The sequence below is a fragment of the Adiantum capillus-veneris genome, chromosome 15, assembly GCF_014529385.1.
Source record: "Adiantum capillus-veneris isolate H3 chromosome 15, ASM1452938v2, whole genome shotgun sequence".
NCBI lineage: Eukaryota > Viridiplantae > Streptophyta > Polypodiopsida > Polypodiales > Pteridaceae > Adiantum > Adiantum capillus-veneris.
Window position 1 is genome coordinate 92208517 of NC_140945.1, and position 14294 is coordinate 92222810.

Sequence of the window (14294 nt, forward strand, 5' to 3'; positions counted from 1 at the left end):
AATTAATAATAAGTAGCAAATGAGCTCAGATGGAGAAACTGAAGATACGTTGATGCTCACGAAGATAAGACAGTCATGCACAATTTGTTTTTGATCAAAACGACAAATGGAAGCGGAAGGCCTAAATTAGGCCACCAGAGCTTGTTTTTGCAAATTCTTGCAGAATGAGCTAACGAAGTCCGATTAAGGAAATTTTTGAGTCTAACGTAGATTTCACTACCTATTATGACTAATAGGGAATTAGGGGAAAAGTAGTTTGGGAAGTCCGAGTATAGATATCTTAGGTAGCCCAAAATCACCTCATTTCCACTAGTCACTCTTGGAGAAGGGAGCTCTCTACCTTCTTCGTGCATGATTTTTGGAGTCTACAGTCACCCATTCTCAATGCCGTTTCACACAAGACATGAGGGGTAAGTTCTAAACTCATCAAAGAACATTTTTGTGCAGTCAGGTAGCAGGTCTAGGCCCAGGAAAAAACCCTAGAATCCCAGCTGTGTATGGATTCTTATAACACAAAAACGACCATAGCGGCCTGTCAGCTCAACCAAATTGGACAAGACTTTAACTGTAGCATGCCCCTAGATAGTAGAACACTTCCATATCATTAGATGACCATTTGGCAGGGGTCGAAGGGGCCGCAAAGTAAATAATCTAGGTTTTGCCACATGCCAGAATTGAATTCTGACTCCACAAGAAAATAGTCAAGGCAAGCTCTCTAACAGCAGGAAACAACTCGAAGACTGTAAAGCGTCAATTTTGACATATGGAGTCAAACTGACTTCGAATGAGCCCAAATTGGATGAGCAACATCAGGACTATGTAGCGGACAAGTCCATGGCTTCAACAGTGACCAAACATCTCTATACACCAAGTGGTAACAAAAACCGGTGATTTCAGAGTCGACAGGAGCACGAAGTGATGCCGACATGACGGAATCTTACCAAACTCATTTTAGTATTTGTTCAAGATGAGATGAAGATGTGTAGGTCATAAAATTGTCTTTTCAAGCAAAAAATTCAACTACTGTAGCTAATCGTGATTATTTACTTTTTTGCAATATTGGCTTGAAAATCATCATTTTGCTTCACCTATCACTTTTACACATCTATCTCATACCTGAAGGGGATCGGGGAGCACCACAGACGGAGAGTGAAAGAGAGAGAAGGAGACACACACGATGTGGGTGGGGAGACTCAAAGAGTGAGCAGCCCCCTATACACTTATGCTATGTATAAGGTATACAAGTCAGTGGGCGCCCAGACTCTGGGCGGCCGGGCAAGGCACAGACGCCTATACCCCAACAACCTCCAACTTAAAGGCGACTGTGCCTTTAAGCAAGGGAACCTAGTCTAAAGACTAAAAAAGGTGAGAGAAAACCGCTCTCAACCGATGCCCACTGGCTGGCTGTGATCGTGTGCATCCGGCTGTCTTGCTCCCGTGTAAGTCCATACACCACCAGACGTACCGCACACGTACTGCAAGTATGTACGCAATACCTGCATATCTCCCTCGTGCACTATGCCATCATCAGTCAACAAACGACTGACAACCCCAACTGCAAATGCTCCCACTGCAGCTGCGATATCCGGTCTCAAGATCAACATCTCATACATGAGACCACTGAATGCCGATGCAATGCTAGCGGGCCCTGCTAGCTCTACGGAGCATGCATCAACATATATATCCCTGGCAATAGGCATCTCTGACTGACAAGGCGTGTCAGCCACATGCATCTCCAGACTGTCCGCAAAAGACGCATCAACCTGTCGTGCAACCTCAGAGCAAACCAGCTGCTCTAGGTGTCTGCTGGAAGACATATCCTGCACAACTATATCCCCATGCTCACTGTCGAGCATAGAAAGGAATGACTGCATAATCGCTGACATCTCAGCCTCCTCTGCAATCATCCACTGCAAACATGACCACTCAATCTGCTGTGACTCACTAGAGCTCTCTTGCTCTAACTCCGTATGCATAGACTCTTGCACAACGTCCTCCTGTCGTGACTCACTAGAGCAAGACCGCTCTACCTGTCTATCCTGCATAGAAGTATCTCGCACAACTGACTCTCTGCTTTGCTCAGTCACTAGCAAAGCATGCATGTCTGACTCTGTCACCTCTCTGTGTGACTGCTCAAGTTGTGCCCCAACTGTGTGCACAACGAGCTCACTACTCTGCACTCCATGCAAAGTATCCTGCAACCCACAAGCAAAAGAGACTCGCCTGCTCTCTCGCTGTCTACCTGGCTGCATGATCACAGAGACAACACCGTCTCTCGCGTGATCCACATGCAATGGGTAACCTGTACCACTCCTGGCACCTCTCGCAATCACTAGCGAACCCAAATGCATCACAAAATCTCCTCTCGTAGAGAAATCTGACATCCACAATCTCTAAGCTGACCAATCGAGATCAAACTCACTGTCAAATCTGGTACATAGCGCACATGTCATAACAAGTAAGATGCACCACTCGGTAATGACAGTCTCACATCTCCTGCACCTGCTATCGCATGCACCGATCCATCGGTCAAACGTACACTGCCAAGCATCCCGCTAGAATAGCTACAAAACCATGCACGATGCGACGTGACATGAAACATAGCATCTGCGTCTAGCAACCACTGCGAAGGGAGTGCACTATCCACATGTATAGCATCTCATGCATAGCTCGAGGTAAAAGTGACATCCCCGTCACTAGTATACTCCGACACTACATGTGCCTCAACTGTCAAAGCAACTGAGTCCATGGCATCACTACATACATCTCTGAGACTGCCATGTCTCCTACGATGTTGCATACGACGAAAACAGCGCCGTCTAACGTGTCCAGAATGACCACAATACCAACATGTCACCTGTCGGCGTGCTCCTGAATGTACATGTCTCACACGAGTCCGTGATGACTCAGATCTATCATACATATCATGTAATCTGCGCCAAAGTGCTCTCGAAGTAGTCTCATACATAACAAGAGCATATACAGATTCCGCAAGGTGCAAAGAGAGTGTAGATAGTGCCATCTCCTCTAGCTCCTGCCACTGATCGTCAGACATGTTTGAAGGTCTACCTGCATCACCACTCAATGGTCGATGCAACCCTCGCTGTGTCAATGCATCAAGCATACACTCTCTCCATGCCGCAAAGTCTGACCCATCAAACACGCGCATCTGTGAGAGGTCACAATCTGATCGATCACCTGTCTCTGCCATGAGCACAATGTAGCAAACTAGAAAGCAAAACCACCTCACCAACAACACCTGGAAACTGTCTACCAATATGGCCAGAAACACAATGTAAAACCTGTGAGACACACTCCAAAATAGAGCTCCCGCAATGTCAATACAAGCCTCGCCTGCTCTAGTATCACACTGCAATCTGTGAGCTAATCACCAAGCCCACACTGTGCGGTATCGATGCATACACACGCACAAATCTCCCACCTGCAGAGAACACCGCACGCAAATGTTGAGTGCAACCCGCAAACTCTACCTAGATCGCATAAATGATGCGCATAAAACTCCTAGGAAAATTTCGCCAGAGTTTCGTCAGTAAAACGGCCACAAAACCAGTAACCAAACTGACTGCACGCTCAAAGCCATGAGCAACCAAAGCGCGTCAAATCACACTTCAAATGCATGCACCAATCTCCACATTTTGCATACATCATTGCAAACACCTGCAAATCTAGTACACAAATATCTGCTCTACCTGTGACTGCCAAAAAACATGCTCGAGGCATACATTGCCGAGCTCAAAATGCAATCACATTAGTCTCCCTGAGCATCAAACCACATAAGGCATACATCGTATCCTCCCACCTGTGAGGAAACTTGCAGCAAATATCACTCTCACATCTGAGAGCAAACCATGTGTGGAATCCTCGACACACAATAAACAACTGCTGCAGCAGAAAATTCAGCGTTCAGAATTTTAAAATTCTGATATGACGAGCGCGTCCGGAGCGTGCCAAAACCCCAAGGTAGACTCCTGGATCATATGTATCCGAGTCCGGGTGTGAAAGCTATGCCAAAAACAGTGTTTTTGGGACCCGAGAGTGCACAAATAAACTTGCTGCTATACCTGCTGTAATTCAAAGCATAATTTCAGCAAATAGACATCACCATCGCGTCCGGAGCGTGCCAAAACCCTGACCTAGACTCCTGGATCATGTAGATCTGACTCTGTATGACGGAGCTACGCAAAAAACTGCGTTTTAGAGCTCGAAAATGGCAAAAACGAGCTGCACACAGTCTTGAACCTGCTCCTGCTCCACTCTACGTGATGCAATGTCCTCTCAATGCAAGCTCCAACACAAGAGCTCTGCCACAACAGCATCCAAGCACTCGAATGTCAAGCTCTCCTCCGCCGAGCACTTCTCTAACGAGCTCCACTGAGCTCAAAAGCTCCTCTCACCAAGGAAGCCGCAACCGCCTCCTCGACCAAGCTTGACCACACCAAGCTCCTAAGCTCCAAAGACAATGCTCCTCAAGCTAAAATCGCTCTCTATGAAACTCCGCGATCGAACTCCACCGTCGAGAGCGAGCGAGCTATCGCCTCGAAGCTCTCAAAGCTGTCGTGCTCTCCGCGGTCACCATAGCTGAAAGCTCACTTCTCTGTAGCACTCCATCTGTCGTGAAGCCAAAGCTCTGATACCAATTGAAGGGGATCGGGGAGCACCACAGACGGAGAGTGAAAGAGAGAGAAGGAGACACACACGATGTGGGTGGGGAGACTCAAAGAGTGAGCAGCCCCCTATACACTTATGCTATGTATAAGGTATACAAGTCAGTGGGCGCCCAGACTCTGGGCGGCCGGGCAAGGCACAGACGCCTATACCCCAACAATACCACATGTCAAATATGAGCCCAAAATGTCCAGTAAATCTCAGATTTTATCAAAAAACGCACTAAAATCTCTTTAGTCCAAATTTTGAGTTATTTGCCACATGTTTTTGATCCAAAACATCCCATATCTCACACAAAGGGTCTATAGCATGTCTAGAACCAACACGCAAGAAAAAATGTTCAATTTGATGGAAAATGTTAATAATTGTGACTATTTACATTTTTGTCAGAATGAGCCCAAATTTCATCTTTGACCTTATGGGACGAAAGTACATGATGTGACAAGCCCACCAATCAAGTTTGATCACATTTGGATCTCAAAAACCCAAAATCCCTTCATATCTAATGTTTCACAGTCTGAAGACTAAATGTGGCAGATGCAATTACCTATGCTTTCATCTTGAAGGCATGTGGCATTGATTTGATGTTCAGAATGTTGTCTCTTTAAGTGTATTGATTGCGGGATATTCCAAACAAGGACAAGGCCAAGAAGCTTTGGCTCGCTATTGGTATGTCGTCTCTTCAAGTGCATTGATTGTGGGATATTCTCGATAGGGACAGGGTAAGAAGCTATGGCTGGCTATTTTTAACATGAGAAGGGATGACATTTCTTCTGATGTAATCATCTATGCTTGCATCTTGAAGGCATGTGGAAATTTGAATGATGCTAAGATAGGCAAAAGAACTTACAATTGTATTGTTAGTGAGGGAGTGTTAAAATAATTTTTTTGGTTGGCATTGCCTAGAACAACATGTATGCCAAATATGACGTTATTCAGAAAGCACAAAATTGCTTGAGGAGCTTGTGCACGGAATGTCACATCTTGGAGTGCAATGATTGCAAGATAAGTGGAATAGGGCGCGGCTAGGAAGACGTAGTGTAATTCTATGAGTTCTTGAGGTGATGAAGTGAGAGCATCCCTCTAGATGCAATCACTATGCTTGCATCTTGAAGGCATGTGTCAATTTGGAAGACGTTGAGATGGTTTGGCTATTTACAACAAATGAAAATTGAGGAAATCATTCTAGATGCAATCACCTATGCTTTTGTCTTGAAGGCATGCGGCAATGCGTTTTTGTCTAGAATGTCGTCTCTTCAAGTGGATTGATTGCGGGATATGCCCAACAGGGTCAGGGGCAAGAAGCTCTGGCTGGTTGCTAGAATGTTGTCTCTTCAATTGTGGGATATTCCCAATAGGACATGGCCAAGAAGCTCTGGTAAGCTGTCTCGTACATGTAAAGCAAGGACATTTTTTCTGATGTAATCATCTATGCTTGCATCTTGAAGGCATGTGGCAATTTAGACGATGCTAAGACAGGAAAAAGAACCTACAATTATACCATTAGTCAGGGACTGTCGAAAAAATCTTTGTGCTTGGCTTGGTCGACATGTATGCCAAATGTGGTAGGGCCAGGAAGCCCTGGGCTATTTTCAACTAATGCAATACGAGTCTCCAAATGCAATCACCTATGCTTTCATCTTGAAGGCATCCAGATTGTCATTTCTTCAAGTGCATGGATTGCGGGATATGCTCAATAGGGATAGGGCCAAGAGGCTCTAGCTGGCTCTCAGAATGTCGTCTCTTCAAGTGCATTGATTATGGGATATGCCCAATAGGGATAGGGCCAAGAAGATCTGGCTGGTTGTTTCCAACATGCAAATCGAGAATATTTCTTTTGATGTAATCATCTATGCTTGCATCTTGAAGGCATGTGGAAATTTTGATGACGCTAAGATAAGCAAAAGATCTTATGATCATACTACCGAGATGGTTTGGCTGTTAACAGCAGACACAAAGCAAGGACATTGGTCTAGATGCAGCACATATACTTTCCTTTTGAAGTCATGCGGCACTATGCAACATGCTGATATGGGCAACAAATTCATGATATTGTTAGTTACGGGAGGCTGAAAAAATTAGTTGTGATGGGCATTGCCTAGGACAACATGTATGCCAAATATGGTGTTCTTCAGAAAGCCCAAAAATTGCTTGAGGAGTTTCTTGTACGGAATTTTTCCTCTTGGAGCGCATTGATTGCAGTACTACATATGTGGAACAAGGGCACAACTATGTAGACGTGTGTACTTCAAAAAGCATAGTGAGTTCTTGAGGGGCTGAAGCGAGCACATCTCTCGAGATGCGATCACCTATGCTTGCATCTTGAAGGCATGTGGCAATTTGGAAGAGGTTGAGATGGGGAAAAGTTTCCAACTATTTTCAACAGATGCAAAAGTGAGGGCATCTCTCTAGATGTCATCACCTATGGTCTCGACTTGAAGGCATGTGGCACTGTGTTGATGTACGAATGTCATGTCTTCAAGTACATTGAAATGCTGGATATGCCCAATAGGGACGGGGCCAAGAAGCTTTGGTTGGGTGCCCGAATGTCGTCTCTTCAAGTGCATTGATTGTGAAAAATGCTCAATAGGGACATGGCTAAGAACTCTGGCTGGCTGTTTCCAACATGCAAAGTGACGTGATGTAATCACATATGCTTGGGTCTTGCAAGCATGTGGCATTTTGGATGACGCTAATGGTGATATGGACAACAAAATTCATAATGATATGGCTACTCAAGGGCTGCTAAAAAAAGAAGAAGTGCTTGGCATTGCCTGGGACGACATGTATGCCAAATATGGTGTTCTTCACAAAGCACAAAAGTTGATAGAGGAACTTCTTGTACAGAATGTCGCCTCTTTAAAGGCACTGATTTTAGGATATGCGGAACAAAGGCACGGCTACACAGATGTGGTGTACTTCAAAAAGCACAGTGAGTCCTTGAGGGGCTGAAGCGAGCACATCTCTTGAGATTCAATCACATCTGCTTGCATCTTGAAGGCATGTGGCACTTTGGAAGATGTTGAGATGGGCAAAATCCCCTAGTTGTTTTCAATAGATACAAAGCAAGGGAATCTTTCCACCTGAAATCACCTTACGTTGATGTCTGGAATGTCATTTCTTCAAGTACATTGATTGCGGGATATGCCCAACACGGGGAAGGACAAGAAGATATGGCTGGCTATTCGAATGTCATCTCTTCAAGGGCATTGATTGCGAGATATGCTCGACAAGGACATGACCAAGAATCTTTGGCTAGCTATTTCCAACATGCAAAGCAAGGACATTTCTCTTGATGTAATCGCCTATGCTTGCATCTTGTAGGCATGTGGCAATTTGGAGATGCTAACGGTGATATGGACAACAATATCATGATGATATTATTAGTTAGGGGTTGCTTAAAAAAAAGGTTGTGCTTGGCATTTCCTGGGACGACATGTATGCCAAATGTGGTGTTCTTCACAAAGCACAAAAAGTGTTTGAGGAGATTTTTGTATGGAATGTCTCCGCTTGAAAGGAACTGGTTGTGAGATATGCAGAACAAAGGTACGGCTAGAAAGATGTGGTGTACTTTAGAAATCACAGTCAGTTCTTGAGGGGATGAAGTAAGCGCATCTCTCTAGATTGCAATCACCTATGCTTGCATCTTGAAGGCATGTGATGATTTGGAAGATGCTAAGATGGGCAAAAGCCTTGGGCTATTTTCAAGAAAATGCAAAGCGGGGGAATCTCTCCATATGAAATCACCTATGTTTTTGTCTTGAAGGAATGTGGCACAACGTTCATGTCCGGAATGTCGTCTCTTCAAGTGCATTGATTGCGGGATATGCCCAACAAGGACAAGGCCAAGAATCTCTGGATGACTATTTCCAACATGAAAAGTGAGGATATTTCTCCTAATGTAATCACCTATGTTTGCATCTTGAAAGCATGTGGCACTACATAGGAGCAACGGTCACACATGCGAGATGTGGTGCTCGTGAGAAAGCACAGAAGGTGCTTGAGAAACTTTTTGGAATGTCGTCTCTTGGAATACATTAATTGCAAAATATTCTCAACACAAAAATCTTGAAACATATACCCTGCAACCTTTACATCAGCACCCTCCAGCAATCAACCTACTGCTTATCGAGTAGTCACCAAAAGAAAAGTAAACTCCCGCTCTAGTTCTGATGAGATTAGCCGCATCTATCAAAGTAGCCCACAATGGGAGATCCACCTGGTAGGATGAGCAAGGGACTTTCACCAAGCCTCAACTCATAGAGCCAGCTATGGATTAGAATACAAAATGATGCATAATTGGGAGCTCTCCAACTTGAAACATACATATTGCAAACCTTTACTTGCATCGCTCTCTCAAATTGCATTGATAGCGAGATGCGGGGCCAAGAATCTCTAGACTATAAGTTTTAGCTGATGCAAGCGAGCACATCTCTCTATATGAAATCACATATGCCTGCATCTTGGAGGCATGTGGTACAATGCATAATCATGTGATCTCTAGCTCAAAACATACATCCCGCAACCCTTCACTTGCGTTGCTCTCTCGAATTGCACTGATTGGCAAGATGTGCTGAACAGGGGCAAGGCCAGAAAACTCTAGACTCTTTTCAACTGATGTGAAACGAGCAAATCTCTCTATATGAAATTGTGTATGCTTGAATCTCAAAGGCACGTGGTAATTCGGATATGCTAACATAAGCAAAAGAACTTACGATCATACTGCTAGTCAAGGATTGTCAAAAAAATCTTTATGCTTGGCATTGCCTTAGTTGACATGTATTATGTATTATATATGTGGCAGGGCTAGGAAGCCCTAGGCTTTTTTCAGCAAATACAAAGCAAGGATATCACTTCAGATGCAATCATCTATACAATGGACCTCATGCATCTCAAATGGCCACTCGATATCCCACACCTTCTCCATGGCTATTGCAAATGAGTAGTGCTGACTTAGAGCCAGACAAGAAGAATTCATGATGAGATTGCTAATTGTGTACATTGATTGTAGGATATATCCAGCTCCATTATTGAAAGCAAGCCTTGATACAAAGTCAAAGTATGCCATCGACATTTCAATCATGATAAAAAATGTCGAAGCTTTGTTGTAACATAGAATGGCACTAGGATTGATGCAAATACTCTCAAAATGTTCTAATTTTTATTTTAATTGTAAAACATTCAAAGTTAGAAAAATATTTCATGCATCCTACTTAAATTTCAAATCTTCCTGATGTTATTATGTTTAATTGAAGTCAATGTATAGAGAAGCTTGGACACAACTCCTATACATTTACAAATACGAGATATTTGAGTGTGCAGTGAGTAAGAACTACCACATTTTACTCTTGATCGTTGAGACCCCTATGAAATGAACGCACTGAAAACTGTACACTGCCGTGGGAATGGCACATTCCCTCGTATTATAAAAGTGAGGGAGGACTACGCAAACTCCCCCATGCAAGGAGACTTGCACGCTTTTTAATTTTTCAAACATAAAAAAGGAACAACATCTAAAAGTAAAATGGGGGTGTCACGATCGTAACATACTAATTAAAAGGTATTCCTTAATGGATTCAAAAAAAAAAAAGGTGCTCTTAATTCAAAGATTCCTTTCAGAAATAAGAAAAAAGATGTGTTAATCTATAGAACGTAACGACAGACAATGACAAAGCACATAGATTTGCAACAATATTACCTAAGAAAGATGATTACAACATTGACACACACACACACACACACACACACACACACACACACACACAGAGAGAGAGAGAGAGAGAGAGAGAGAGAGAGAGAGAGAGAGAGAGAAACGTTGAAGAGAACTTAGAAAAAAACGCTAAAGGAAAAATAAAAGAGCAGAGAAACATCTATTTATAGGGACACAACAGGTCTTTTGACTTTCCATCTTCATTTGTCTTTTTGACTTTCCACCTTCATCTATCTTTTCATTTCCTAAACTCACCCTTCACTTATGCACTGGAAATGTTTTGAAAGAATTTTTATTTTTCTAAGATTGGGGAGACCCATCATTTTTCTTTTGACTTTCCACCTTCATTCGTCTTTTGACGTTCCACCTTCATCTATCTTTTCATTTCCTAAACTCACCCTTCACTTATGCACTTGATATGTTTTGAAAGAATTTTTATTTTTATGAGATTGGGGATACCTAAATAGAGGCGATACCAATTGAAAACGTGGAAAACATGCTTTGATGAACGATAACAAACTTTCTCTCTCTTTCTCTTTCTTGCTCTTTCTCTCTCTCCATTTTCTTCTTGCACATGTATGCTCTTGTTGAGTCTTCATGATGGGATTGGTAGTCAAGGGTTGCTTGATATGTATGTAGAATGTGTTGCCCTCACCAAAAGCACGTAAGTTCTTGACGGACATCCTTTCTCGGATGTATCTTGAGCACGTTGATTGTTGGATATGCCCAATACGGATGTGGTAAGGAAGCTCTGGGTTCCTTTAATCAATGCGAAGAAAATACCTCATGGCCGTGGCAAGAAAGCACTGAGATGTTTTCATCCACTTCGGGTGGTCTTTATCTGCGCCCTCAACTTGCATGTTTGTGTAAAGCCTTTCTTTTACTTGTAGCAACTCAACTTTAATCAGAGGATAGGGCAGGGATTGTTGGTGCAATCACCTATGCAATCAAGCCTTGTTGGGGGTTATTGGAAGATTGCAATTTACCAGGGATAGTACACTTATGGTAAGCTAGCTCTCTCTCTCTCTCTCTCTCTCTCTCGCAAAACTACTACCCATATGTTCGATATAACCCAATGTTCTTACATTCGACCTCACACTATAACTAGACTGCTTCATTAGTTGCATTCGTGTCAGATTGACAACAAGCTAAATAGCTTACGGAACAACATATTTAAATTTGTCCTTGGCTTGTAAATTGTATTAATTCTTGGACTCATTCTACTTGAGTACTTGCATTATGAATATCAAACAATGTCATTAATATGTGTAGTTCCATTCTCTATTCATTTATGTTCTTCTTTCATGTTGTAGTCAAATCTTGTCAATGAAGCACTCTATTTCATGAATGTTCATAAATTGAACTGCTCCCTACATAGTAATCACTGTGCGCTAGTTTTTAATCGTGAAGGGCCCTTTTAAACAAGGCCAAAAATGCCCAAGGTATTTGATCTCTAGGCGTGCCAAGAGGCTTTGCTTTGACGAAGAGCAAAGGAAGCCTGCAACAATCGTCTTCGTTTTGCGACCACGTTTCGAGGCTCTCGTCTTGCTACCACTCCTCCAACTCTCTGCTGTTTGTGCAAGTAAAGCTCTTCTTCCATCTTCTGTTATACTGATCGCGATTGAGCTCTTTCATACAGGTCAAGTAGGCGCACGCGCACACACACACACACACACACACACGCGCACACACACACACACACAATTAGGCACATTTTTGCACGCCCATTAAAGCTCACAGTCTAGGAGAGAGGTTTCATAAGGGAAACAGAAGTGCGGAAGGGCAAAAGACATGGAAGGTGGAGATGGCATTTTGGAGAGTGTGGGCGCAGAACTCACAGGGATTGTAATGCCGGTTTCTCTGTGTATGCTGCTGGTTGTGATGCTCGTACGATGCCTCACCCCAAATGGGTCTGGCGACAGCGCCGGCCGATCTATGGCTACGCTAGTCTACATGGAAAAGGCATCAGACACCACCTCCCAAAAGCTGGAGGGTGCTTTCCTAAATTCCCTTGTTTTTGTCGTGTTTATTGCCATCATCACATTCCTTATGGTCCTCCTCTACTACTACCGCTGCACAAAGTGCATCAAATGCTACATTTGTTACTCTGTAGCCCTCATGTTGGGCTTCTTCGGTGGGTCGGTCTCCTGGCAGCTCATCCGAACGCTCTCCATCCCCATAGATTTGATCTCCTTCACCATTTTGCTGTTTAACTTTACTGTGGTGGGTGCCCTTGCCATCTTCTTATCACACGGCATACCGATCCTTGTCACTCAGTTCTATCTGGTCATGATCGGAGTGCTTGCGGCGTACTCTTTCACGATGCTTCCTGAATGGACCACGTGGATGATTCTTGTGGCTATGGCGCTGTATGATCTTGTTGCAGTTCTGGCTCCAAAGGGCCCCCTCAATTTACTAGTGGAGCTCGCGATCTCACGCAACGAAGAGCTCCCGGCCCTTATATATGAAACACGCCCCGTGGTCCGGCCCGACCACCATGGTGTCTTACCTTTTGATGTTCTCGAACCAATGCAAGGTGCTACTTCCAATAACCAGGGCAGGGCACAAAGGTGGAGGTCTCACAACAATCAGCGCTCATCGCCAGGAAGAGAAAATACGGGGCCATCCACAGAGCTGCAACCAAGGGGTAGGGTTGGCAACAGACACACAACACTAGGAGAAAATATGGAGTCAGAAAGAGGGATTTCTGAGGGTGGCTGTGAAACAGCAGAGAGATCCATGTCGCATGACAATGGAGAGAGGGATGAAGAGTCGCTGCCTTTAATAAGCCATGAATCACCGCCGGCTATCCAGGTGGCATCGAGGTCTGGAGCCAGAGGTGCCCAATCAGAGCACAGTAGCATTGTTGAGCTGTTGGGTGACGAGGATGCAGGGGGCCCCGGCCTTTCGGCAGGTGGCGGCCTTAAATTGGGACTAGGCGATTTTGTCTTCTACAGTCTGCTTGTCGGTAGAGCTGCCATGTACGACCTTACAACAGTTTATGCGTGCTACTTAGCAATCATTGCTGGTCTTGGTGTGACTTTGATTCTCTTGGCTGTGGCCAGGAGAGCTCTGCCGGCTCTTCCCATCTCCATAGCTTTGGGAGTTATTTTTTACTTTCTGACACGGCTTCTCTTGGAGCCACTGGTTGCAGGGCTCTCGACAAGTCTTGTAATTTTTTAGCTGAGTTCTTCAATCCGACATCTCGTTGCTACTCATTGGGCTCAGTACAACAAGGCGTTGCAGACAAAGTCACCTGTGGTGATGCAAATGAGCGTTGATGTGGTCATGTCTGCCACCCTTCGAAGCTTTAGCAGCAATAATGCAGCAATGGCATGCGCCACACACTGTTTTAATGAAGCTTTGTTCTTCAGAGAGGCATCATTGTAAAGGAGGTCATCATTCTGTTAAAAGTGTAAACTTGTTCTGGTGGCATTTCTCTACACTTTCATTGCACATTCTGATCTTTAATGTTTATTTAAGGCTCTGCCAAATGAGGCTGCAGAGGACGTCAATTTTCTGTACCTCTGCAACAGAAGCAAGGGATGCCATTTTGTTAGTCTTTGGCATTGGAAGCACATGCTATGGACTTGTCATATGTCTCAAATTCAATGTAACAATTCAAAGTTTTAACATGAGTGTAGCCTGTTTTTGTCTGTTGGTCCTCGTTATTTCGAGAACACCAATATCTCATTTTTCTTTGCAGTGTTGACACCCTTTTTGATTCGCAAGAAAATTCATGGAAGTGCTCATGAAGTACTTTTTGGTCAATTTGCTTTCTAGTTCAGGTTCCGGTAATCCATGCCCCATGGCAGGTAGTGGGTGTTTCTAGTGTTCATGGTACAAAAACAGTTGAGGTCTTAGTATTTTTTTGTGGTTTTTGAAAGCTTGAAATCCT

The 14294-nt window shown here is 43.8% G+C and overlaps 1 protein-coding gene across 1 annotated transcript; it reads left to right on the forward strand.

Moving 5' to 3' along the window:
- The first annotated feature begins 11851 nt into the window (after window positions 1-11851).
- LOC147441064 (presenilin-like protein At2g29900) lies at window positions 11852-14052 on the forward strand. Its single transcript, XM_086482800.1, has one exon. It carries the CDS (start codon window positions 12188-12190, stop codon window positions 13577-13579), a length of 1392 nt encoding a protein of 463 aa, XP_086338926.1. The 5' UTR covers window positions 11852-12187; the 3' UTR covers window positions 13580-14052.
- Window positions 14053-14294: the final 242 nt, after the last annotated feature.

Coding starts and splice junctions, on each gene's coding strand:
- LOC147441064 (XM_086482800.1), top strand. CDS start 12,188: ATGGAAGGTGGAGATGGCATTTTGGAGAGTGTGGGCGCAGAACTCACA.